The 24,984-nt window shown below is 49.5% G+C and overlaps 1 protein-coding gene across 1 annotated transcript; it reads left to right on the forward strand.

Annotated features, from left to right (window-relative positions):
- The first annotated feature begins 12,687 nt into the window (after window positions 1–12,687).
- Window positions 12,688–13,531, forward strand: LOC123065507 (uncharacterized). The gene has a single exon (XM_044488769.1). It carries the CDS (start codon window positions 12,924–12,926, stop codon window positions 13,398–13,400), a length of 477 nt encoding a protein of 158 aa, XP_044344704.1. The 5' UTR covers window positions 12,688–12,923; the 3' UTR covers window positions 13,401–13,531.
- Window positions 13,532–24,984: the final 11,453 nt, after the last annotated feature.

The raw sequence follows: 24,984 nt of genomic DNA on the forward strand, positions 1-24,984 counted from the left end.
CAAGCATCAGAACAGAGCCAATAGCTTTCTTCATATGTCCTCCCATGTTGATCGTCTTCAGCCACCAATCTTGAACCGAGTCTTCGTGGCGCCAAATCAGTGGTGAGTGGTTCTTAATGCCAAGCCAGGCGACCACCTCGGTCCAGATGCAGGCAGTGAATCTACAATGGAAAAGAAGATGGGCGGCAGATTCTTGGACTTGTTTGCATAGGGGGCAAAGTCCGCAGTTTGGCCAACCTCGCCGCTTTAACCGATCTGCCATCCACACACGATTTTGGATGATAAGCCAAATGAAGAATTTGCATTTTGGAGGAGCCCAATTCCTCCAGAATGTGGGAGAGGTTGAGCTGAAAACTTGGCCCTCGAACTGCGCCGTGTACGCCGTAGCTGCCGAATAGTCGCCACTGGAAGTGAATTTCCATGATATAGTGTCCTTCCTATCAGGATTGAGAGCAACACCATCAATCATCCTCCACAGAACCACAAACTCTTCGATATGTGGCAAAGTGAGTCCCTGAGTAGTGTCGATTTATTGGATCCAGTAGTTGTTGTTAACGGCCTTTACTGGATCCAGTTGTTGTTGTTAAGGGCCTTGTTAACCAAACATGCCTTCTTCTTGGATACTTCAAAGATCTTTGGCGCGATGTCTTTAGGCCGGAGACCATTTAGCCATGGGGATTCTCAGAATTTAGCCTTTTTGCCATCCCTAGTCACTATTGTGGAAGCCGAGAACAAATCTCTGTCACTTTCAGAACAGGGTGTTTCCATCCCCATCCAAGTCTTAGGAGGGTCTGCCCATTCAAACCAAAGCCAGCAAAGACGAAGGGCGGTCACAAACTTTTCGAGATTAAGCACACCCAAAGCCGCGAAAAATCTTAGGCTTGCAATCAAGCTCCCAATTAACCTTCACTTTCCGCCTGACACCTTATCACAACCAGCCAAAGGTAGACACGTCGCAGGCTGTCAATCTATTTCCAGACCTCAGCGGGCAGCTCCAGCGGCGTGAGATGGTAGATCGCAATGGCCGTGAGGACCGCTTTGACCAAGACAATGGGCCCAGGGGCAGCAACATGCATAGCCGGCCAAGGCGACAGTTTGCCCACAGTCTTGTCTTCGATGTACTAAAAATGTACGCGTTTAAGTCTAGTGACCGACAGGGGAAGGCCAAGGTATTGCAAGGGGAAAGAGGTCCGAAACGCCAGGAAGGCGTGAAGAATGTCATCAAGGTCAATGTTGGCACAACGAATGGGTGCGGCCAAGCTCTTGTTGTAGTTGGTGACTAACCCAGTGACATCACCAAAGGCAGAGAGCATTGAGGCAAGAAACTGTATATCTTCCTTGGTTGGAGCAACAAAGATGGCTGCATCGTTAGCATATAAGGAGGCTCGGATTGGGTTGCCACAGATGGGATGGAGGTTTCCTTGCGCAGTAGCCTTGGCTAGGATGTGGTGCAGAGGATCAATGGCGAGGACAAAGAGCGGGGGGAGAGAGGATCCCCTTATCAAAGCCCAAGACCGTGCTTGATTGGGTCGCCTGTAACACCATGAAGTATCGCTCTGGAGGAGGCCATGGAAAGGAGAGCAGATACCAATCACAGAACCGGCTCGGGAAGTGATGGTGGCGCAACAAGTCCATAAGGTAATCCTGTCTAACCGAGTCAAAGGCTTTCTTGATGTCCAACTTGAGAAGCAAGGTTGGTGATTTGGTGCGGTGTAGACGGCGGGCCAAGTTGCAATCTGGAAGCCCTGACCTAGGCGGGTAACTAAAACTGTAAAACTGCGAGTCTGTCAAGATTTATAGCACGGGGCTTGACTCCCTCCCCCCTCCCTCGCGTCGCCCTCCCCACGGGCGAATGGGGAGGCGACGCAGCCTCGAGCGCTCCCTCCCCTCCTCCTCCCCCTTCCCCCTGCCGCCGTCGGTGCTCCCCGCTGGGCAAAGACCTGGCGGATCCGGCGGCGGCAGGACTTCGCTCCCAGGCTGCCTCCCCCCTCGAGCGTGGGGCTTGATGAGGCTGACGGAGCCATGCTGCTCTGGACCTAGGGTTTCGCGACGGCGGCCCCAAATCCAGAGGGTCGGGCCTCTAGACCGGGCGTGGCGAGCATGCGGGCGGCGCGGTGTGCCCCTTTGGGGGTGAGGCTGCGGCCACTTGGTTGTGCCCCAGTGGATCCAGGTGGCGGAGGCTGCGGGTCACCGCGGCAGCGGCCATGGTTGGCGGCAGCAAGGTGCAGGTGGCATGTCCCCGCGACGGCGCCACTGCCCCTGCTCGACGCGACCCCCTGCGATGGCTGACCTTGTTTGGCAGCCATCCGGCGGCTGCTGCTCTGCGCTGGCCGGTGCTTCCCTACATCGACAGTGACGACACGTGGTTTCCCTCTCGGTGCTGATGGTCCTCTCCGGCGGTCTGCTTCCCCGTCTCATGTCTTCTCTGTTTCGGTGGTATTTGGGGTTCTGGTCTTGGGCCGGCGAAATCCCCGCGCGGCGATGGCCTGCGCTGACAACAGCGACACCTGAGGGTGTCGTAACCTCCATGGAGGCGTTGTCATGGCCCGGACTGACCCTCTCCTCGAGCACCGGGGGAAACCCTTGGTCCAGTTCATTGGACAAGGCAGTGGTGGTGTCTCAGCGCCATTCCCTTCTTGAAGGCGTTGCTTGGGTCGCACTTGGAGTCCCCGATGCGGCAGCTGGAGATGGTGGCCTCCCCGGTCTTCCGACGAGGCTTGCTGGTAATGCGATGCTGTGATGAGGACTTCAGCATAGAGCGTGGGCGTCCGGGGCGCTATGTACGCCGGCCCGGCATGTACAAGACGATGGCTTCACTAGTCCTTGTTGGGTCCTGCCATCCACCTGCCATCTCTTAGGCACTTATGGGTGGAAGGTACGTTGGCCTGGACAACCCTGGAGATGCGGTCTTCTTTGGAGGCGCCTGGCAATGGCTATGACGCGGCCTTGAGGCTCTGAGTCTAGTTACCTTGCCGTTCATGGTTGGAGGCTGGACAAGGCTAGACCTTTCGTAGTTGCAGTCTGTAGTTGCTAGCACCTCCTCGCCTGCTCGTTCGGTGAGGACGATGATGTGTGTGCGTGTGTCCCTCCTCTTGGGAGGTTGTACATGTACTGCTGTTCTCTTCTTGTTCAATGAAATGAAACGCAAACTCTTTTGCGTTTTCTCGAAAAAAGATTTATAGCACGTACTCCACAGGGCACACGGTCCCTCGGGCGTGATTTTATTTTTGGCTTCTGAATTTTAATCTTTTATATATCTTTAAAAAAAGTTCAAATTAGTTTTGTTTCATATTCGTGTCTGTTGTGACGAGGGCTTTCAAGTAAGATCCATTTTAAAACACTTTTAGTGAATATGAATGTTAAGTTTTGACTCTTAAAACTTAGTACGTGCAAACAATAAAATCAACATTTTTTTGGCTACGGCTGAGAAAAAAATATCTTGCAATTTTATCTATGAAAATGGTAAAATCGAGTGAGAAAATTGTAAGTTTCAGATTAAAATTTGCGTGCCCTCATGTGAGATCCAACTACTTCACGAATCACGAGACAGCAGGTGTATGCCCCGCTTTGTGGATTTCCGAGTCAGGCTGCTAGCTGTTAGAGGTGGTTTCGCTAAGCTCTATCCAAGTGTCTCCTTGGACTTTGATAGAATTTTCTGCAAACTACTCCCTTTGTAACAAAATATAAGGCCGTTTGTTTACATTATGATAGTGTCAAAGAACCTTTTATATTTTGATACGGAGGGAATACTTTCCTTTGATCCAATGAATAAAGTAGTGGGTAATATCTGTAAAAGCAGAAGAATTCATTTGGAGCCAGAGCGATCCTATTGCTACGCGCATATGCATTGTGCTCCTGACGGACAGGAGTCGCCTGATCTTTGTACGTACACGTAGAAAGTAGACTTGACCTCCATAAAAGATGGAAGTCGATGTCAGGCTAGCTGTAAGTACACCGCCATACGTTTCGTGCAGGTGTAGTTGGTTCCAGCTACTCCAACTTTCAGTCACTGGTGATCAGTGAAGATGTTGGTCTGGTGTCGCGGTAGCAAGTTATCCCAAGGAACATGCATCTTTTGAAGAGCGCGAATGGCGGAAGGGGCCAAGTTATGGGAGTGACAAGGATCTTTGCGGTGATCAGGTGTGCTTGCGACGGACGTTCCAGAGTGCAGGTGCAGCGGGACTCCTACTATACTTTGCATGCACCTTTTCACAGGCACGCAAGCGACGACAAATGGGTGAAGCACAGCCAGACATCTGGGGCTCCCACGGGCGGCAGGGGAGGAAACCCTAGCCGCCGCCGAACCGCGACCTTCTCCCCATCCCTCCCCTCGCCGCCGCCAGGGCGTGCCGGCGGGCGAAGCCCGCCCGGCATGGGCGGCGGCGGGGCGCTTTCTCCTTCTCGCGAGGCGGGATCGCCGTGGGGCGATCTACCCTGGCCGAAACGCGGCGTTGTGAGGGGCGCGGCGACGCTGGGCTGCCATGGTGGCGGGCGTGGAGGGCTGCACGAGGCGGGTTGCGTGCTGGTGATGGTTACGGCGGCCGGTGGTCAATCTGCCGGATCTAGACGATGCGGGGGCGGGGGCACCTGTGCTAGGCAGAGTCGGGCGAGATCCCCTTCGGGCTGGCATCCGTGGTGCATGCGGTTTTGCTGGTTGCTCGCCTGATTCGTCTTGCTGCTTGCGCTCGGCCTTGGATCGGCACCGAGGCAGGTCGGGGAGGCATCCCCGGGGTGCTCGAGATGTGCTATTGGTGGCTGTGCTAGATGTGCAGCTACTGACGGCAGTGGAGTCCGACGGCCCTTCTCCATGGAGGCGGGACATGGCGGTGGTGGTCATCTCCTCCGTCGGAGGTGGTCGGCCTGAGGCTGGGTGGTCGGATCTCCAGATCCGTCATCTAGTCCCGGCTACGAGTCGGGGAAACATGGTTGCCGGTGAAAACCGAGCCGACGGCAGGCGATGGCGGCGTCCTCGCCGTTACCTTGATGGAGGCATCATCGTGTAACTACTGTCAACCCACTCGTGCTGCTCCGGGGGAAACCCTAGGATCTGGTGTTCCAGATCGGACGATGGCGGCACTGTGGTGTCGTTTCTCTCTTGGGAGCATCATTTGTGGAGCAGCGCTGGTAGTCAGAGGCAGGAGGTGGAGCGGCTTCGTCTTGCACGGAGCTTCGGTGGAGATGTCAAGTCATGCCTGACCGACAGGTGCTATGCTTTGTCATGCCTGGTCGGCAGGTGCTACGCACGACAGATCTTCCAAGGACTTCAAGATGTGTCGGCTGCTAGTACCTAGCAGCATGGCGCTGAGGTGTATCAGTGGTGACCGCGACGTGCTCAGATGTTTGCGCGCAGGGAGGAGGTGCCGTTGGGTGCCATGGTGGCGTCGAGGATAGCTTGACCGAGCAACGTTGATGCATCAGTACAGTTCTGAAGATGGGGCGGTGGCAGTTGGCGGCGGCGGCCTCTGAGAGCACGCCGGACCAGTGTGTGCTGTTGAAATGTGAGACGGGCCTAGAGCCCATATGAAAATTTTAGATTTGATCTCTAAGGGCCCATGTAGGTGGCATGATAAGGTGGTGGGAAGTTTAGTCCCACCATGCTAGTGGAAGAGAAGTTGGAGTGGTTTATAAGAATGACTCTTCTACATGCTATTGGAGCTTGAAAAGAGAAGAGGCCCTCGCGTGCTCCTCCTCTGCCGCCCGCCTCGCCACGCCACGACGCGACGCGACGCGCCGCGGGTTGCGGGAATGAGCCGAGCCGAGCTCACACCTATGCGCTTATTTTTGCCAGTCACTAACGGAGAGGTCCTGACAGCAGGGCCACGATCTGAGATGTCAGACCGTGGGCTGTCACGGACTCGGACGTGGGTCAAGCCCACGTCTCTCCACGCGGCTGCGTCTATATAAGTGTGTTGTGTCCCCTAACCCTAGCCGCCACGAACAGATCACATCTGCTCACGCGCACGCCCACCGTCGTTCCTTTGCTGCTGCTGCCGCCGGTGACTCCATCCCGTCCGCCGCGTACACGGTCGACGGGAGAACAGGTCTCCGAAACCACGCCCTTCTGGTTCCTGTACGGGGTGAGGGGCGAATAGGTTTTTGGGCAGCGATTACGCGACTGCTCGCTTCCGATCGTCTACTTCCTCTACGTCCGCGTCGCCTTCATCATCACCATGTCCACCGACCCCGACCGTGCCGCCGCCGAGAAAGCTGAAGCCGACAAGAAGGCCGCCGAGGACGCCGCTGCTGCCACCAAAGCCGCGGCCTCTGCATGGCCTACTGGAGGGTATAACTCGTTTATCCCGCTCCTGATTAATTTCATATTAGCAGTACTAGCAGTATGTGTAGATTTATCTACTGTTTGCTTAGTACGTGCATGTTTAGGTCAAAGTCAGTACGTCATCAACTTAGTCAATGCCATGCTAGTGATTTACTCGTGGATTAATTTAGTCGAGAAATTGCCTATTTACTCAACAATCCAAAAACCTATTATGTGTAGGAATTTTCCGGCAAGTGGCTTTGCCGCAGCACTCAAACCGGATAAGTTTACCGGTACGTATTTTAAGCGTTGGCAGACAAAGACCACTTTATGGCTCATGGCTATGAACGTGTTCTGGGTCACCGGTGTGTCCACGGGAACGATTGCTCCTGAACAGGAGAAGGCATTCAGGGAGGCAACCACTGTGTTTCTCGGAGCAGTTCTTAGCGTGATCGGAGATAAACTGGTCGACGCATATTTACTTGTGCATATCGCCAAGGACTTCTGGGAGGCGCTCGAATCTAAGTTCGGGGCCGCCGATGCAGGGAGCGAGATGTATATTATAGAGCAATTCCACGATTACAAGATGGTTGAGAACCTTCCTGTACTGGAGCAGGCTCATGAGATAATATGCATTGTTAAGGAGCTTGAGCTTCTGAAGTGCGAGTTACCGCGCAAGTTTGTCGCGGGCTGCATAATCGCTAAGCTCCCCAATTCCTGGAGGAACTTTGCCACTACTCTGAAACATCAGAGGCGTGAATTCTCTGTGGAGGATGTCATTGGCCATCTGAGTGTTGAGCAGAATTCGAGGGCAAAGGACTCGCAAGGAAAAGGGGCCGAAGGGACTTCTGTTGCCAACATGGTGAATCAGAGGAACTTCAACTCCCACAAGTTCAAGGGAAAGAATGGTGTCCAACAGAATACCGACTTCAAGAAGAAGGGTAAGAAGACCTTAAAGAAGAACAAGAAGGATGAGGGCTGCTTTACTTGTGGTTCGACTGAACATTGGGCCAACAAGTTCCCAAACAAGTTTAAGAAGTCAGGACAGGACTCCAAGTCTGTCAACATGATTGTGGGCAATAATGAGAATGGTGCATCTGGGTACGATCATTTATTTATTGTTTTTTCAGTGTTTCAGCCTACCGATTGGTGGGTGGATACAGGTGCAGGTGTTCATGTGTGTGCTGATATTTCATTGTTCTCTTCTTACCAGGTCACAGGCCACGGGTCCGTATTGATGGGGATTGGCACGAGTGCTTCTGTTCATGGTGTTGGCACGGTCGATCTGAAGTTTACTTCGGGAAGGATCGTGCAGCTGAAGAACGTGCAGCATGTCCCCGCCATCAAGAAGAACCTCGTTAGTGGCTCCCTTCTATGTAGAGAAGGGTTTAAGTTGGTATTCGAGTCTAATAAATTAGTTGTTACTAAGTATGGACTATTTGTTGGAAAAGGTTATGAGAGCGGAGGGATGTTCCGCCTTTCCCTTGCAGATTTCTGTAATAAAGTCGTGAACCATATTCATTCGAGTGTTAATGAATCTGAGGTTTGGCATTCACGTCTTTGTCACATAAGTTTCGGTGTTATGACGCGGCTAGCTAAGTTGGATTTAATCCCGAGTTTCACTTTAGCCAAAGGTTCTAAGTGGCTGTCATGTGTGCAAGCTAAGCAACCTCGCCAGCCTCACAAGGCTGCGGAGGAGAGACACTTGGCACCATTAGAACTCATACATTCTGATCTTTGTGAGATGAACGGTGTATTGACTAAAGGTGGAAAGAAATACTTCATGACATTGATAGATGATTCCACTAGATATTGCTATGTGTATCTGTTAAATACTAAAGATGAGGCTCTACACTACTTTAAAATCTATAAGGCAGAAGTTGAGAATCAACTTGAAAAGAAAATTAAACGATTCCGTTCAGATCGTGGTGGAGAGTACTTCTCGAGTGAGTTTGATTCCTTCTGTGCAGAACACGGCATTATTCATGAGAGGGCGCCTCCCTATTCACCCCAGTCGAACGGGGTTGCCGAGCGGAAAAACCGTACACTAACTGATCTGGTTAACGCCATGTTAGATACGTCGGGTTTATCCAAGGCATGGTGGGGGGAGGCTATATTGATGGCATGTCATGTCCTGAATAAAGTTCCAATAAAGGATAATGAGATCACTCCCTATGAGAGATGGGCAAAGAAAAGGACAACACTCTTGTACTTGCGTACTTGGGGCTGTTTGGCGAAAGTCAACGTGCCGACCCCCAAAAAGCGTAAGCTTGGACCCAAGATTGTGGACTGCGTTAATTTGGGCTACGCTAAGAATAGCGTTGGCTATAGATTTCTAGTAGTGAAATCTGAGTTACCTGACCAGAAGGTCGGCACAATCATAGAGTCTAAGGATGCTACATTATTTGAGGATATTTTTTCTATGAGAGATATGCAAAGCACTTCTAGACAGGAATCTGAGGAGACTCCTAAGCCTGCCATTCCTATGGAATATTATGAACGAACACATGATGAAAATCCTGAGGAGGATGACGAGGAAACCCTTGGTAGGGGCAAGAGACAAAGGACTGCAAAGACCTTTGGTGATGATTTCTTCGTGTACCTCGTGGATGATACTCCCACTTCTATCTCAGAAGCGTATGCCTCTCCAGAAGCTGACTACTGGAAGGATGCGGTCCGTAGCGAGATGGATTCCATCATGGCTAACGGGACATGGGAGATCACTGAGCGTCCCTATGGTTGCAAACCATTGGGATGTAAGTGGATGTTCAAGAAAAAGCTTAGGCCCGATGGTACGATTGAAAAGTACAAGGCCAGGCTTGTGGCCAAAGGCTATGACCAGAAAGAAGAGGAAGATTTCTTCGATACTTATTCACCTGTGGCTAGACTGACCACCATTCGAGTATTACTCTCGTTGGCGGCCTCACATGGTCTTATCGTCCATCAAATGGATGTTAAGACGGCTTTTCTGAATGGAGAGCTAAATGAGGAAATCTACATGCAACAGCTAGATGGCTTTGTGATAGATGGTCAGGAAAGGAAGGTGTGTAAGTTGCTGAAATCTTTATATGGCCTGAAGCAAGCACCTAAGCAATGGCATGATAAGTTTAATACAACTCTGACATCTGTTGGCTTCGTTGTTAATGAAGCTGACAAATGTGTATACTATCGCCATGGTGGGGGCGAAGGAGTTATACTGTGCTTGTATGTTGATGACATACTGATATTCGGAACCAACCTCAAAGTCATTGAGGAGGTTAAGTCGTTTCTGTCTCAGAACTTTGAGATGAAGGACCTTGGTGTGGCTGATGTTATCTTGAACATCAAGCTACTGAGAGATAATGAGGGTGGGATCACACTTCTGCAATCCCATTATGTTGAGAAGGTGTTGAGTCATTTTGGATATTCGGACTGCACACCATCTCAAACACCATATGATCCTAGCGTGTTGATTCGAAAGTCCAAAGGCATGGCTAAAGATCAATTGAGATACTCTCAAATCATTGGATCACTGATGTACCTAGCGAGCGCAACGAGGCCTGACATCGCATTTGCTGTGAGCAAACTGAGCCGGTTTGTTTCCAAACCGGGTGATGTACATTGGCATGCTGTTGAAAGAGTTATGCGCTATCTGAAAGGTACTATGAACTATGGACTTCACTATACCGGAGACCCGTCGGTACTTGAAGGGTATAGTGATGCGAATTGGATCTCTGATGCTGATGAGATGAAGGCCACAACTGGGTATATGTTTACTCTTGGAGGTGGCGCTGTCTCCTGGAAGTCTTGCAAGCAAACGATCTTAACGAGATCGACAATGGAAGCAGAACTAACAGCATTAGACACTTCTAGTGTTGATAAACCGGTTCCGGCTATCCTTACGAACTATGACAATCAGACTGTCATCACCAAGGTGAAGAGTTCAAAGGACAACATGAAGTCCAACAAACACATAAGAATGAGATTAAAAGCTGTCAGAAAATTAAGAAACTCCGGAGTGATAGCGCTGGACTATGTCCATACGGCTAAGAATCTGGCAGATCCCTTTACGAAAGGGCTATCGCGTATAGTGATAGATAGTGCATCGAGGGAGATGGGTATGAGACCCACATGAGTTTCCATGGTGGTAACCCAACCTATGTGATCAGAGATCCCGTGAAGTAGGACCTGGGAAACAAGCCAGTGGTGAACTGAGGAGAGTAACTTTACTAACCCACTCCTTTGGAGATGCAATACTCTCAGAAACTGTATGGAAGGATGACTACTGTCTTAATGTGTTCCAAGGCTTATATGTATAAGCAAGATGCTATCCTACAGAGCGATCTTTAGAGGAACACACCTATGTGAGCCCGACTGCTAGTCACAGTCTATGAGATTGGGGTGATCTCTAGTAAGCTCATGAATAGGCCAGGAGTGTGACTTATATGCTCCACCCGAGGGGTCAGCCTTCGGCAGCCCAGTACTAGTAAGACATGTGGTGAAACTTCTTTACGCCAAACTGACAATTCAAGGCATAGTCCATTGCTCAGTTGTGAAGGAGTGTAGCTACTTGCTCTAGGTGAAGCTCAACCTTAACAGGTCTTCACTGAAACACTAGTATATCAAAACAGCGTTTGGAACAAAGGACAAAGTGGGCCCCTGAGATCTGGTGGGGGATTGTTGAAATGTGAGATGGGCCTAGAGCCCATATGACAATTTCAGATTTGATCTCTAAGGGCCCATGTAGGTGGCATGACAAGGTGGTGGAAAGTTTAGTCCCACCATGCTAGTGGAAGAGAAGTTGGAGTGGTTTATAAGGGTGGCTCTTCTACATGCTATTGGAGCTTGAGAAGAGAAGAGGCCCTCGCGCGCTCCTCCTCCGCCGCCCGCCTCGCCACGCCTTGTCACGATGCGGGTTGCGGGTTGCGGGAATGAGCACTAACGGAGAGGTTCTGACAGTAGGGCCACGATCTGAGACGTCGGATCGTGGGCTGTCACGGACTCGGACGTGGGTCAAGCCCACGTCTCTCCACGCGGCTGCGTCTATATAAGTGTGTTCTGCCCCTAACCCTAGCCGCCACAAACAGATCTCACTTGCTCACGCGCACGCCCACCGTCGTTCCTTTGCTGCTGCTGCCGCCGGTGACTCCATCCCGTCCGCCACGTACACGGTCAAGGGGAGAGCAGGTCTCCGAAACCACGCCCTTCTGGTTCCTGTACAGGGTGAGGGGCGAATAGGTTTTTGGGAAGCGATTACGCGACTGCTCGCTTCCGATCGTCTACTTCCTCTACGTCCGCGTCGCCTTCATCATCACCATGTCCACCGACCCCGACCGTGCCGCCGCCGAGAAAGCTGAAGCCGACAAGAAGGCCGCCGAGGACGCCGATGCTGCCACCAAAGTCGCGGCCTCTGCATGGCCTACTGGAGGGTATAACTCGTTTATCCCGCTTCTGATTAATTTCATATTAGCAGTACTAGCAGTATGTGTAGATTTGTCTACTGTTTGCTTAGTACGTGCATGTTTAGGTCAAAGTCAGTACGTCATCAACTTAGTCAATGCCATGCTAGTGATTTACTCGTGGATTAATTTAGTCGAGAAATTGCCTATTTACTCAACATGTGCCCCAGACCCGGCAAGTGGCTAGGTTGGGGTCTCAGGTCTTAGATGTTAGGCTTGGCTGCGATGTCTGTTTGGTATTAGGCCCAGGCTATCTGCGCCCCTTCATCAACTGAATAGGTGTAGCGACGGTTTGTTGCTTAGACGGCGGCTTTAGTTTTACTATTGTATGACTTTGTAAGGTCTTGTGAGAATAATTAATAAAGTGACCGTATGCATTGCGGGTTATCCTCCTTTTTTTTAAAGCACATCTGGAGCAGCCGGTCCCAAACCTTGATCAGCCAGCATTAACTAACGGTTTTATGGTCGCTCGAGGCTACCGAAACACTGCGCTTTTTTGACCAAACGGCCGCTGCCCGACAAGAGGCAAATTTGCAAGCCGTTGGCGAGCGAAAGAAAACAGCAACGATAGGCTAGCAGGGAAGCGTGTAGTGTAATGTAGGCCTGCACTGCACTGCACGCCCGGCTGTCACGGCCAGTTGGACTCCAGCAGCACTCGAGAGTCGAGAACCATATACTCCTACCACCACCCTGTATGACCTGCCGGCCTTTTCAGTTCAGATACGCCCTGCCCCTGCCCCTGCCCTGGCGTTCTAGAAAGTCCATGCACTTTGTTCAAATTCGCCATGTTTTGCAACTTGACAGCATAATAAACACTGCCCAACATATATTATGCATAATACTCTATATCCGTTACAGCATGCGATGAGCAATAAACGGATTAGCGCAACAACTTCCCAGCTGACCTGAGCTTGCGGTTGCAAATAAAATCGGCAACGGCCTTTACAGCACAGGCTGAGCTGTTAAGTCGTCCGTCTGGCGGATGCCTTACGCACAAAGCAGCAGCTCAAACCACAATCTCTCCTTTGAAAAAGCACGAAACGGCGATAGGTAGGTAAGTTTCGTTCGGCACGTCCCGAGATCGAAACGGTCTCCTTTATATTCTCCCGTCTCCGCCTGACCGCACCCCGCACGTCGCCTCCCCCACGTCTTCGTCCCGTCCAACAACGTACCATCTTGAATCTTCTTCCCCTAGGCTAGCTATATACCTGCTCTTATCCCGCTCAGCCATGGCCATGATGGGCATCATAGCGCCGGAGACGGCGTACGAGACGGAGGCCGTGTCTCCGGCCACAGCCAGCGCCGCCGCGGGCGCGCCGCAGCGCAGGGGCTTGCTCCGGAGGATGATGCCGCGGGGGCACTACTCGCCCATCGGCGCCGACCAGAAGACAGACCCTGGAAGGGCGCCCGAGGTGGCACCGATCGCTGCCCGTGACTCGGATGTCGCGGAGAAGCCGCGCCGCGGCTGGCTGCGGCGGCTGGTAACGCAGCGGCGGCGCTGGAAGAATCTGGGCGGCGCCAGCGCGTCGAGGCTGGCCGGACTGTCGCGATCGCTGCGGTGGAAGCGGCTGTCCGTGAACCTGAGGGGCAGCTGGGCGTCGGCGCTGCTGGACACCGTCGCGTTCCGCGTCATGTACGTGGTGGAAGCCATCGTGCTTGGCCTGGCGCTCTCCTGTTTCTTCTGCTGCTGCGGCTGCCAGATATAGCTGCCCATGGCCTGCCCCTTGCTGTGATTCATGCAAGCTCCTTCTGCTTGCCATTGGGCGTGTAATCTTTGTACCCCCGTCCTTGTTTATCTAAGATGCTTAATTCTCTAATGAAGAGGATTTTTTTGCTACATCGCGTTGATCGTCAATCTTGTTGGACTCCATTGCATGTTCTTATGCAACAGACGTCTAGTTGCGAGGAACCACGTTGCTGGTATGCTGCTTTGCGTATTTGAAAAAAAAAAGGGTATGATGCTTGCCGCTCGCGAGCGTGCATGTTAATGGTTACCCTCACTGCCTGCCACCGTCTCGCGCGAAGGCTGTTGGTGGATCACCATGACACGTTACACCCTGCCGTATCAAATTATTAGGACGCCGATAACGCCCACACATATGGGCGTTAAGGGATCTGGTCACACGTTTTGTATGTGTCTAATAGGACCAGCCCACACGTAGAGCCCACACGTCTACGTGTGGGCAAAACAACTAGCGTCCACATGCTCTTTTTTTTTCTCGCGGTCCCTCTCACACACCTACGTGTGGGCAAAATGAATAACGCCCGCACGACCTCTCTCAGTCACCTACCTCACGGTCTCGCACGCCCCGTGTGACAGTCACCACACGTCCCCGCAGTTGCCATGGTCTAGACCCTCTTCAATGTCCGTTTAACAGCAGTTGCCATATCGCTGAACTACGATTGCCATGTCGGACAACTACAATTGCAATGGTTGCTCAACTGCAGTTGCCATCTCAGGTCAATTGACAGATGCCATTTTGGACAACTGCAGTTGTTGTCATGTATGGTCTGGTTCACTATAGTTGCCATGATTTGAAAACTTTAGGGGTTGCCACCTACTAACACTAGGCAGTTGCCATGTATGGTCTAGTTTATTACAGTTGCCATGATTTGAAAACCTTAGGAGTTGCCACCTACTAACAGTAGGCAGTTGCCGTGTAGAGCTACAAAAAGACATGGAAAAATAACATGCCCAGGTAAAGAGAGAGTTGACGTCTGCTTACAAGCACACTAGGGCAGTTACCGTGTACCCTGCAAAACACATGTCAACTGACATGTTCGGGTAAAAAAAAAAGAGTTGTCATCTGCTTACAAGCACACTAGGGCAGTTGCCATGTACACTGCAAAACACATGGCAACTGGCAGCTTTGGGTGTGGGAGAGGAGACGGGCGTGTGGGTGAGATGGCAAATTCCCACACACCAGCCCTTGTGCGTGAGTGAAAACAGACTTGTGGGCGAATTGCTAAAAGCCCCCCCCCCCCCCCCCCCCCCCCCCCCCCCCGTGTGGTGAAATGGACGTGTGGGCGACCGGATGAATGCCAATACACCAGCCCAGTCCTACGTGACACCATAAACGTGTCAAGATTCGTGCAACCACAAACGGACGTGGATCCACGCTTGTGGGCGAGATGCAAATGCCCATACGTGTGGGCGTTAGTATTTCTGAATTATTATATTTCCTTTTTGTGGCAGCAAGGGCTATCAAATTCTGTTCAATCCATAATAGAGGGAACGGGTTTTTTGGTGGGTTTATCATTCTTTCTATAACTTTGAACATTATTAAAGGGTGTGGCTAGGTCTCGGTTGCCTGAAATTTAACCAAGTTTTAGTAAAAAGAAAAAGCTAAATTTTCTTTTTGCATGGATCTCCATGCAAGATCGAACGAATATGACATCGACTGAGACATAATCAAGTCTAGTCAATTGAGATTTAGCAATACTAATTATAAAACACCTAGTGAAGTTATGTACTTTCAATTTTCTTTGTTTGTTTAACTAGTAATTAATACTCCCTTCGATTCATATCAGCTTTAGTTGGGAGTATAAAAATATAGACGGGGGAAACCCTTGTGGTTCCTTAAAAAAGCTTTAAGTCTTTAGTAACATATACTATATCTTCTAAATAATTGTCTACTTTCTTGCCTTTTTTTTGTAGAGTACTATCTCTATGCTTTTTCAGTGTTGTGCAACTCGCGATGGAGATGGATGTACATCAGCGGACTGTCAAGCTTTTTTTCTATAGCAAAGGGGTGGTTAGTACTATCAATGACACCGAAAAGAATTTATCAGCCATTGGACCTTCATTGAAGAGATCAAAGGAATGTTGAAGTCTAGACAAGATTGGCGCGGCGCTCGGCCAACGAGGCGGCACACCCCCTAGCTAAGGAAAGATGGAGTACATACTGAATTATGCAAATTATGGTTTCATGTCCCCCTGGGCTGTATTTTGAGCGTTGTATCAGCAAAAATTCTGAACTTCCATAAACAAATGAAGTAAGCAATTTCTTCTTAAAAAAAGAGAGTGCAATTTGGAGGGACCTTTCCTCGTGTTTGTTAATATCGTTCACTCGCTTTCCTCGAAGTTATAGAAGGGTTTTGGCTCTTGCACAGTAAGGAAATATCATTGTTTCGGTATTACTACTCCCTCCGTTCCTAAATATAAATCTTTTTAGAGATTCCACTAAAAACTACATACGGATGTATATAGACACATTTTAGAGTGTAGATTCACTCATTTTGATCCGTATGTATCCATAGTGTAATCTCTAAAAAGACTTATATTTAGGAACGGAGAAATATCTTTTTTTTTCAAAAAGGGGGACTCCTCAGCCTCTGCATCAGAACGATGCACACGGCCATCTTATTAGATAAACAAAGAGGTTCAAAAATGTCTTACAGTCTGAAAACAAATTAACGGCAAGCTTATAAAGAGCCACAACGCCAAAAACAGAAAGCCAAGAGGCCACAACCGACTAACGTAACAAAGATAGGTAAACTAATCGTCTATCCTATTACATGACCGCCATCCAAACCGGTTGAAGATATGTGTAGATTCACTCATTTTGATCCGTATGTATCCATAGTTAATCTCTAAAAAGACTTATATTTAGGAACGGAGAAATATATTGTAACGCCCCGGATTCGATGCGCCAGGTGTCCGTCAGTTATTCGTCGTTGTTGCCATGTCATTTGCTTGCGTGTTGCATTTTGCCATGTCATCATGTGCATTTTATTTTGCATACGTGTTCGTCTCATGCATCTGAGCATTTTCCCCGTTGTCCGTTTTGCGATCCGACACTCCTATGTCCTCCGGCGTCCCCCTTTTGTCTCTTGTTGTGAGCAGGTGTTAAACGTTCTTGAAATGGACCGAGTCTTGCCAAGTGACCTTGGTATAGCACCGGTACACCGCCTGTCAAGTTTTGTGCCATTTGGAGTCCGTTTGATACTCCAACGGTTAACCGCGTAGCCCGAAACCCCTCTCTCTTTGCAGCCCAGCCCCTCTTCACAACAGCCCATGAGTCCATCCAAACCCCCTCCATTGCTCTCGGTCGTTCGATCACGATCGTGTGGGCGAAAACCGCAACTCATTTGGAGTCTCCTAGCTCCCAGAATCTATAAATAGGTCCTCTCCTCCATTTTTTCGCGGATGAATCTGGGTCCAAAATCCTAGCCCCGCTCCCTCTTCGCCGCCAGACACGTCCAGGCGGAGCCGGACGCGTCCGCCGCCGCGCCCCAGCCACTCCGGAGCCGCCACGTGGCGCCCCCACGCCCACATCGCCGCCGGGCCCGCAGAGCCCATATCCGGCCCTCTCTGGGCCACGGCGGGCCCGATCCGCCCGGCCGCGCCTCCGCCCGGCCCGTGCTCCCGCCTCCGCGCCGTCCCTCGCCGGCGCTGCCGGAGCTCCTCCCGTCCCCGCCGCCTCGCGCCGCCGCCGGCGGCCGTCGCGGGCGCCGCCCCACTTCCCGCGCAGCCGCCTCGGCCCCGTCGCCTCGGGCGCCGCGCTTCCCGCCGCCGCCTCGCCGCCCGCTCCTCTGAGCTCGTCGCCATGCCCCGCGCCGCCGCCTCGGCTGGCCAGAGCCCGAAGCTCCACCGCCGCCTCGCGACCCCGCCTCCGGCCGCCGCCCTCCGCGTCGGTGCCCCGTCGTCGTCGCCTTCCGGCCCCGAGCCCCGCCGGATCCGCCATCCCCGCTCCTCCCCGGCCCCGTCCACGACATCTCCGGCGAGCGCACTCTGACGATCCTCGGTATCCGTGCCGCCCAGATCCAGATCCAGCTAACCCTAAGGTTGACCCCGAATTTTGCCCAAGTCCCGAAGTATTTTGCATTCTAGTGCCATGTTTGACCTGCCATATCTCTGCATCCGTAGCTCCGTTTCATGCGCATTAAATGTCAAGATGTTCATCATAAGATGATCTACATTTCATTCCATTGTGCCATGTTTGTTTGAGTTCATCTTGATGCACGAATCTCTGCTGCAAGAGTGCTATATGATGTTAACTGTTGTCTGTTAACAGAACTTGATGATTTGTTATTTTTGTTGCATTTTGTGTGTGCATCTTATGAGCTTGATGTCTACATGTGTTTTGAACTACATCATGCCATTTTTACATAGGTGCAATCCATGTATTTTTGTGAGTCATGTACTGAGTGCATCAAGCTTGTTAAGTAGGGTACTTGCTGTTGCTGTTTTGCTAGGTTGTTTCTGTTATATTTTGTTGCCATGTAAACCTGCTGCTACGAGTTATTATGTGCATAACCTGGAGATGTTCACTAAGGATGTTTTGTTATACATGTCTTGCGCTATCCATCCATGCCCCTGGTAGCATTTATATCCTACTATAGCTTGTTGTAATCTTGCTCTCAAGTTGCTAAATAATGTTGTTGTCAGCCTGTTAACATTAAGTTCAGTTTTGCCATGTGCTTTGCTAGTGATCCATGCAACCTATGAACTTGGTATTGCCATGCTTAGATTCATAAACATGTCTTATTACTGTTGGTCACCTTGTAATGCCGTGTATTGCTCTGTGGTGAGTGGTACAAGCTCATCAACATGCCTACTTATCGTTGTTCCTGCCATGTATGAATCTGTCATATCATTTGCCATGTTTGCATGGATGCTACCATGTTTTCTGTTGATCTTTGGAATTAGTTCAGTAAAGGAGTTTTGTTCTTTGTCTTTAGTATTAGCATTCCATGCCTTTATTTGCCATGATAAGTTCCTGTAACATGTTGTTTGATAGCTCTAAACATTGCAACCTGATGTTATTTCTGCAAAGTCTGAAACTGTTATTATATGCAATCTTGCCATGTGTTTTTGAGCATGTTCTAGTAATTTCTCGAGATAGCTCAGTGTTCATGTTTTGTTATGCTTTACCTGTACATCATGTCCATGCCTTTTGTTCTCATGTTGGGGTGCTGTAGCATGTTGTTTTGATGCTTGCAAGATGCCTAGTTGCTGTTTTGGACAGCTTGTCCTTTAAACTTGTATAGTGTATGTGTTAAACCGTTGCTCCGTTTTGAGTGTGCTCTATATGAAACTTGCTTAGTTTTGCATGTAGTTTAATATTATAATGTTGCATCCTTGTTTCGAGGTGGTTGCTTGATGTTTGGATGCATTTTGCATCAATGCCATGTTTAACTTGCTTTGCTCATATCTTCTAGGCCGTAGCTCCGTACTAAATGAACTTTATATGTAACTTGACTAGAATCTCGTGTAGATCATCTTGGTGCATCTTAACTTGCTGTTTAATAACTTGAACATAAGGTTTATTCAGATCTGGACCAATTTCGAAATTTGCATACGAGGACTTACCGGAATTGTTATATGTTGTTCCCGGCCTCATTTAAACTTGCTTTAATGTGTTGCTCTTGTTTGCATCATCTCTTGCCATGAGTAGACTCATCTAGCTTTGTCATGCATCATGTCATATTTATGTGTGGTATGTTTACTATGTTGTGTGCTTCTTCTCGATAGTTCCCGTTTTGTTGCGATCGTGAGGATTCGTTCGTCTACGCTTGGTTCGTCTTCGTGGCTTCATCTTCTTCATGGACTCGTTCTTCTTCCTTGCGGGATTTCAGACAAGATGACCGTTACCCTGGATCTCACTACTATCATTGCTATGCTAGTTGCTTCGTTATATCGCTTATCTGCGCTACCTATCTTTTGTTCTTCAAGCCTCCCTAATTGCCATGTCAGCCTCTAACTTTTTCACCCTTCCTAGAAAACCGTTGTTTGGCTATGTTACCGCTTTTGCTCAGCCCCTCTTATAGTGTTGTTAGTTGCAGGTGAAGTTGAAGATTGCCCCATGACAGACAGGATTATGTTGAGATATCACAATATACTTGGTAAAGGGTGGAAGACTTGGCCTTATGCCTGGTGTTTTGTTCCACTCTTGCCGCCCTAGTTTCCGTCATACCGGTGCTATGTTCCCGGATTTTGCGTTCCTTACGCGGTTGGGTGATTTATGGGACCCCCTCTACAGTTCACTTTGAATAAAACTCCTCCAGCAAGGCCCAACCTTGGTTTTACCATTTTCCTCACCTAGCCCTTTTTCCCTTGGGTTTCTGGAGCCCAAGGGTTATCTTTATTTACCCCCCCCCTCCCGGGCCAGTGCTCCTCCGAGTGTTGGTCCAAACTAGAGCACCGTGCGGTACCATTCCTTGGCAACATGGGTTACGTCAGTTCCTGTACGCTTCGCTTATCCGGTGTGCCCTGAGAACGAGATATGTGCAGTTCCTATCGGGATTTGTCGGCACATCCGGGCGGCTTTGCTGGTCTTGTTTTACCATTGTCAAAATGTCTTGTAAACCAGGATTCCGAGTCTGATCGGGTCTTCCTGGGAGAAGGTATATCATTCGTTGATCGTGAGAGCTTATCATGGGCTAAGTTGGGACACCCCTGCAGGGTATAAACTTTCGAAAGTCGTGCCCGCTGTTATGGGCAAATGGGAATTTGTTAATGTCCGGTTGTAGATAACTTGACACCAGATCCGAATTAAAATGCATCAACCGTGTGTGTAGCCGTGATGGTCTCTTTTCGGCGGAGTCCGGGAAGTGAACACGGTTTTGGGTTATGTTTGACGTAAGTAGGAGTTCAGGATCACCTCTTGATCATTGCTAGCTTCACGACCGTTCCATTTGTTCTCTTCTCGCTCTTATTTGCGTATGTTAGCCACCATATCTTGCTTAGTCGTTGCTGCAACCTCACCACTTTACCCCTTCCTTCCCATTTAGCTTTGCTAGTCTTGATACCCATGGTAATGGGATTGCTGAGTCCTCGTGGCTCACAGATTACTACAACAACTGTTGCACGTGCAGGTTATGCAATGATCATGACGCGAGAGCGATGTTACTTGTTTTGGAGTTCTTCTTCTTCTTCTTCTTCTTCTTCTTCTTCGATCAGGGGATAGGTTCCAGGTCGGCAGTCTGGGCTAGCAGGGTGGATGTCGTTTGAGTTTCTATTTGTGTTTCATCCGTAGTCGTATGGTGCTCTTATGTAATATGATGTTGTATTTGCGTGGCATTGTTTGCCTCTTGTATGTATCCCCACTATTATGTAATGTTGATATAATGATATCCACCTTGCAAAAGCGTTTCAATATGCGGTTCTATCCTTGGTGGGACCTTCGAGTCTCTTTAGGATAGTATCGCATATTGGGCGTGACAAGTTGGTATCAGAGCCTCGACCGACCTTAGGAGCCTCCTTGATTGATCGTGTAGTTTGGCCATTGTTGAGTCTAGAAGAAAACTGTTTTCGGAGTCTAGTTATATCGGAGAGTAGGAATTCTTTTTACTCCTCAGTCCCTTCGTCGCTCTGGTGAGGAATCTTGACGTAGGTGTTTTGAATTATTCCTCTTCCCTTTTTAAACTTTCTTTAGGATCATGCAGTTGGTTTTTTGATCGTTGTTCCTCGGCTCTTTTCATCCGGTGCATTTCTCGTCAAGTTGACTCGAGCCTCTTCATCTTTGCCAAGTTCAATCCTCAGTTCGCTCTCAATGAAGTTGTTTCCCCATCCTTTGTTGTTTTCTTTTCCCACCCGCCCACCCTTTTTCATCTCGGAATCGGAGTCCGTAATCAAGTATCCTTCCTACTCGTGCGAAGTCTTTGCATGATTTCAACCGGTGTTTTCTCTTCAAGATATTCGTCGGTTCCCCCTTCCAAGTTGCCTTTGTTTTCCCGCCCTCCCACCCGCTTCTTCCCGGAGCCTGAGTCTGTTTCGAGCATCAATTTCATTCATGCGGAGCCTCTTCAGTCTTCCCTAAATTATTTCAACCGGTGAATTCTCGTCTCTTTTGACATTCATCATCTCCTTTTCTTCTCCGGTGGATTCAATTCTAATTTTTGGTAGTGATTATATTATTGTCCCTGGATGAAGTGTTCTTCTTGCTCGTTTGCCTCTCGCCATTCAATCATTCTGGACTTCAAGACATCTCAGGAGATTCGTCTATGTTTGAATTAATTCGAGGTTATCACCTCATTCTAATATCTCAATTGTTCCAGTGCATCATCTATCTATTCATCATCCCTTTCCAACGGTGTTTTTCTCTCTAGTGGGCCCTAACCCATAGGTCTATTCCCAGGATCTTACCTGACTCTTCTAATTCCCCCGGAGCTATTCCCAAATTCTTTTCAAAGTGTGACGTAAGTATGAATTTCATCAGTCAGATGCTTTTCCAAGATCTTGTTCAAACTCTTTTCATTGTTGGCTCAACATCTCTGCTTTTCATTCTCCCGGAGTATCTCAGTAATTTTTGGTGGTGTTGCTCGTCGTCATTTGAAGACCGAAGAAGAATTTTTCCTCTAAATCCTTCCCGTTCTCCAGAAGATTCGTGGTTCTAGCTTCATGTTATCAGTCTCGAATTATTCCATTCGTCAGATATTTCTTTTCTTACCCATCCGGAGTATGTCAGGAGTTGTTTTCCCGTTTCTTTTCACCGGAGGCCATCATTTCAGCTACCGTTATCCAATTATCCCGGTGATTCATTCTCTTTCATTAGTCATTTTTGAGTTCTTACGGTGGTTCGTTCAAGATTTATTTCCGTTCTTTTCACATATATCCATTTGTTCTTTCCAATCCTACCGGTGGTTCATGAAGACTTTCTCAAGTTTTGTGCTATAACCCCCTTAATTCTTTTCAACAAGAATAAGTTGCATGCCAAATCCGTGGCTTGTCATCAATTAAATTTGATGAAGGATAATCATACAATAAATCTTATTCTTATTTCATCCAAGTGAGTAATCCCTTCCTTCGGAGTTTGTTCTTGATGAATAAATTCTTGATTCCAAGTGATTCATCTTTCTCTTCCGGAGTTCAAATTTCCTCGACCATCTCGCCGGAACCTCCATCTAAATCATTGCAAGGCTCATCTTATTCTTTTTTCCTTCTTTCTATCTCATCATCCTTTTGCCACCGGAGTTCTTCATGATGGTTCTTCATGATTTAATTCATTCTTCAAGAGTTCATCAAGATTCTTGTTGGTGGAGCTCAAGTATCTTTTCTTCTCGCATCTCGAAGTGTAATTAATTCTTCATTTTCTTCTGAAGTGGAGTTTTGCATTTCTTCGTTCTTCTCAGATATTCAAATTCGTTCAATCCTTCCTTCTAAATTCTTTTCGTTCTATTCCAATTCTTTCCGGAGGTTTTGTGTCATGTCTTCACCAAGTATCATTCCATCCTCTCAAGCTTGTGTTCTATTCCTCCATGTTTCAGCCGGAGTGCTGCCTAAATCCTTTTAGTTTTATTCATTTCTTATCTCGTTCTAACCAGAGTGGTTTCATAGTCTATCTGATTCCGTGAGCTTTTGATTCTCGTCATTCTTGTCGTTCATGTCTTCTTCTCGAGTGCTCTCGATTCTTTACTTCTTCTCTTGAGTTCTTGTTTCACCTCATCTCTTTTTCCCTTCCGTCTCGGTCCTAATATCTCGGGACGAGATCTCTTGTTAGTGGAGGAGTGTTGTAACGCCCCGGATTCGATGCGCCAGGTGTCCGCCAGTTATTCGTCGTTGTTTCCATGTCATTTGCTTGCGTGTTGCATTTTTCCATGTTATCATGTGCATTTCATTTTGCATACGTGTTCGTCTCATGCATCCGAGCATTTTCCCCGTTGTCCGTTTTGCGATCCGACACTCCTATGTCCTCCGGCGTCCCCCTTTTGTCTCTTGTTGTGAGCAGGTGTTAAACGTTCTCAAAATGGACCGAGTCTTGCCAAGCGGCCTTGGTATAGCACCGGTAGACCGCCTGTCAAGTTTCGTGCCATTTGGAGTCTGTTTGATACTCCAACGGTTAACCGCGTAGCCCGAAACCCCTCTCTCTTTGCAGCCCAGCCCCTCTTCACCACAGCCCATGACCCCATCCAAACCCCCTCCATTGCTCTCGGCCGTTCAATCACGATCGTGTGGGCAAAAACCGCTCCTCATTTGGAGTCTCCTAGCTCCCAGAATCTATAAATAGGTCCTCCCCTCCATTTTTTCGCGGATGAATCTGGGTCCAAAACCCTAGCCCCGCTCCCTCTTCGCCGCCGGACACGTCCAGGCAGAGCCGGACGTGTCCGCCGACGTGCCCCAGCCACTCCGGAGCCGCCACGTGGCGCCCCCGCGCCCACATCGCCGCCGGGCCCGTGGAGCCCATTTTCGGCCCGCTCTGGGCCACGGCGGGCCCGATCCGCCCGGCCGCGCCGCCACCCGGCCCCTGCGCCCGCCTCCGCGCCGTCCCTCGCTCGCGCTGCCGGAGCTCCTCCCGTCCCTGCCGCCATTGGGCACCGCCCCGCGCCCCGCGCAGCCGCCTCGGCCCCGCCGCCTCGGGCGCCGCGCTTCCCGCCGCCTCGCCGCCTGCTACTCCGAGCTCGTCGCCATGCCCCGCGCCGCCGCCTCGGCTGGCCGGAGCCTGAAGCTCCGCCGCCGCCTCGCGACCCCGCCTCCGTCCGCCGCCCTCCGTGCTGGCGCCCCGTCGTCGTCGCCTTCCGGCCCTGCGCACCACCGGATCCGCCGTCCCCGCTCCTCCCCGGCCCCGTCCACGACATCTCCGACGAGCGCACTCCGGCGATCCTCGGGATCCGTGCCACCCAGATCCAGATCCAGCTAACCCTAAGGTTGACCCCGAATTTTGCCCAAGTCCCGAAATATTTTGCATTCTGGTGCCATATTTGACCTGCCATATCTCTGCATTCGTAGCTTCGTTTCATGCACATTATATGTCAAGATGTTCATCATGAGATGATCTACATTTCATTCCATTGTGCCATGTTTGTTTGAGTTCATCTTGATGCCCGAATCTCTGTCGCAAGAGTGCTATATGATGTTAACTGTTGTCTGTTAACAAAACTTGATGATTTGTTATTTTTGTTGCATTTTGTGTGTGCATCTTATGAGCTTGATGTCTACATGTGTTTTGAACTACATCATGCCATTTTTACGTAGGTGCAATACATGTATTTTTGTGGGTCATGTACTGAGTGCATCAAGCTTGTTAAGTAGGGTACTTGTTGTTGCTGTTTTGCTAGGCTGTTTCTGTTATATTTTGTTGCCATGTAAACCTGTTGCTACAAGTTATTCTATGGATAACCTGGAGATGTTCACTAAGGATGTTTTGTTATACATGTCTTGCGCTATCCATCCATGCCCCTGGTAGTATTTATATCCTGCTGTAGCTTGTTGTAATCTTGCTCTCAAGTTGTTAAATAATGTTGCTGTCAGCCTGTTAACATTAAGTTCAGTTTTGCCATGTGCTTTGCTAGTGATCCATGCAACCTATGAACTTGCTATTGCCATGCTTAGCTTCATAAACATGTCTA

This window comes from Triticum aestivum, chromosome 3B (genome assembly GCF_018294505.1).
Source record: "Triticum aestivum cultivar Chinese Spring chromosome 3B, IWGSC CS RefSeq v2.1, whole genome shotgun sequence".
In the NCBI taxonomy this organism is placed as follows: Eukaryota; Viridiplantae; Streptophyta; class Magnoliopsida; order Poales; family Poaceae; genus Triticum; species Triticum aestivum.

What these genes read in the sequence shown, in the direction of transcription:
- LOC123065507 (XM_044488769.1), top strand. Translation starts at nt 12,924, where the DNA reads ATGGCCATGATGGGCATCATAGCGCCGGAGACGGCGTACGAGACGGAG.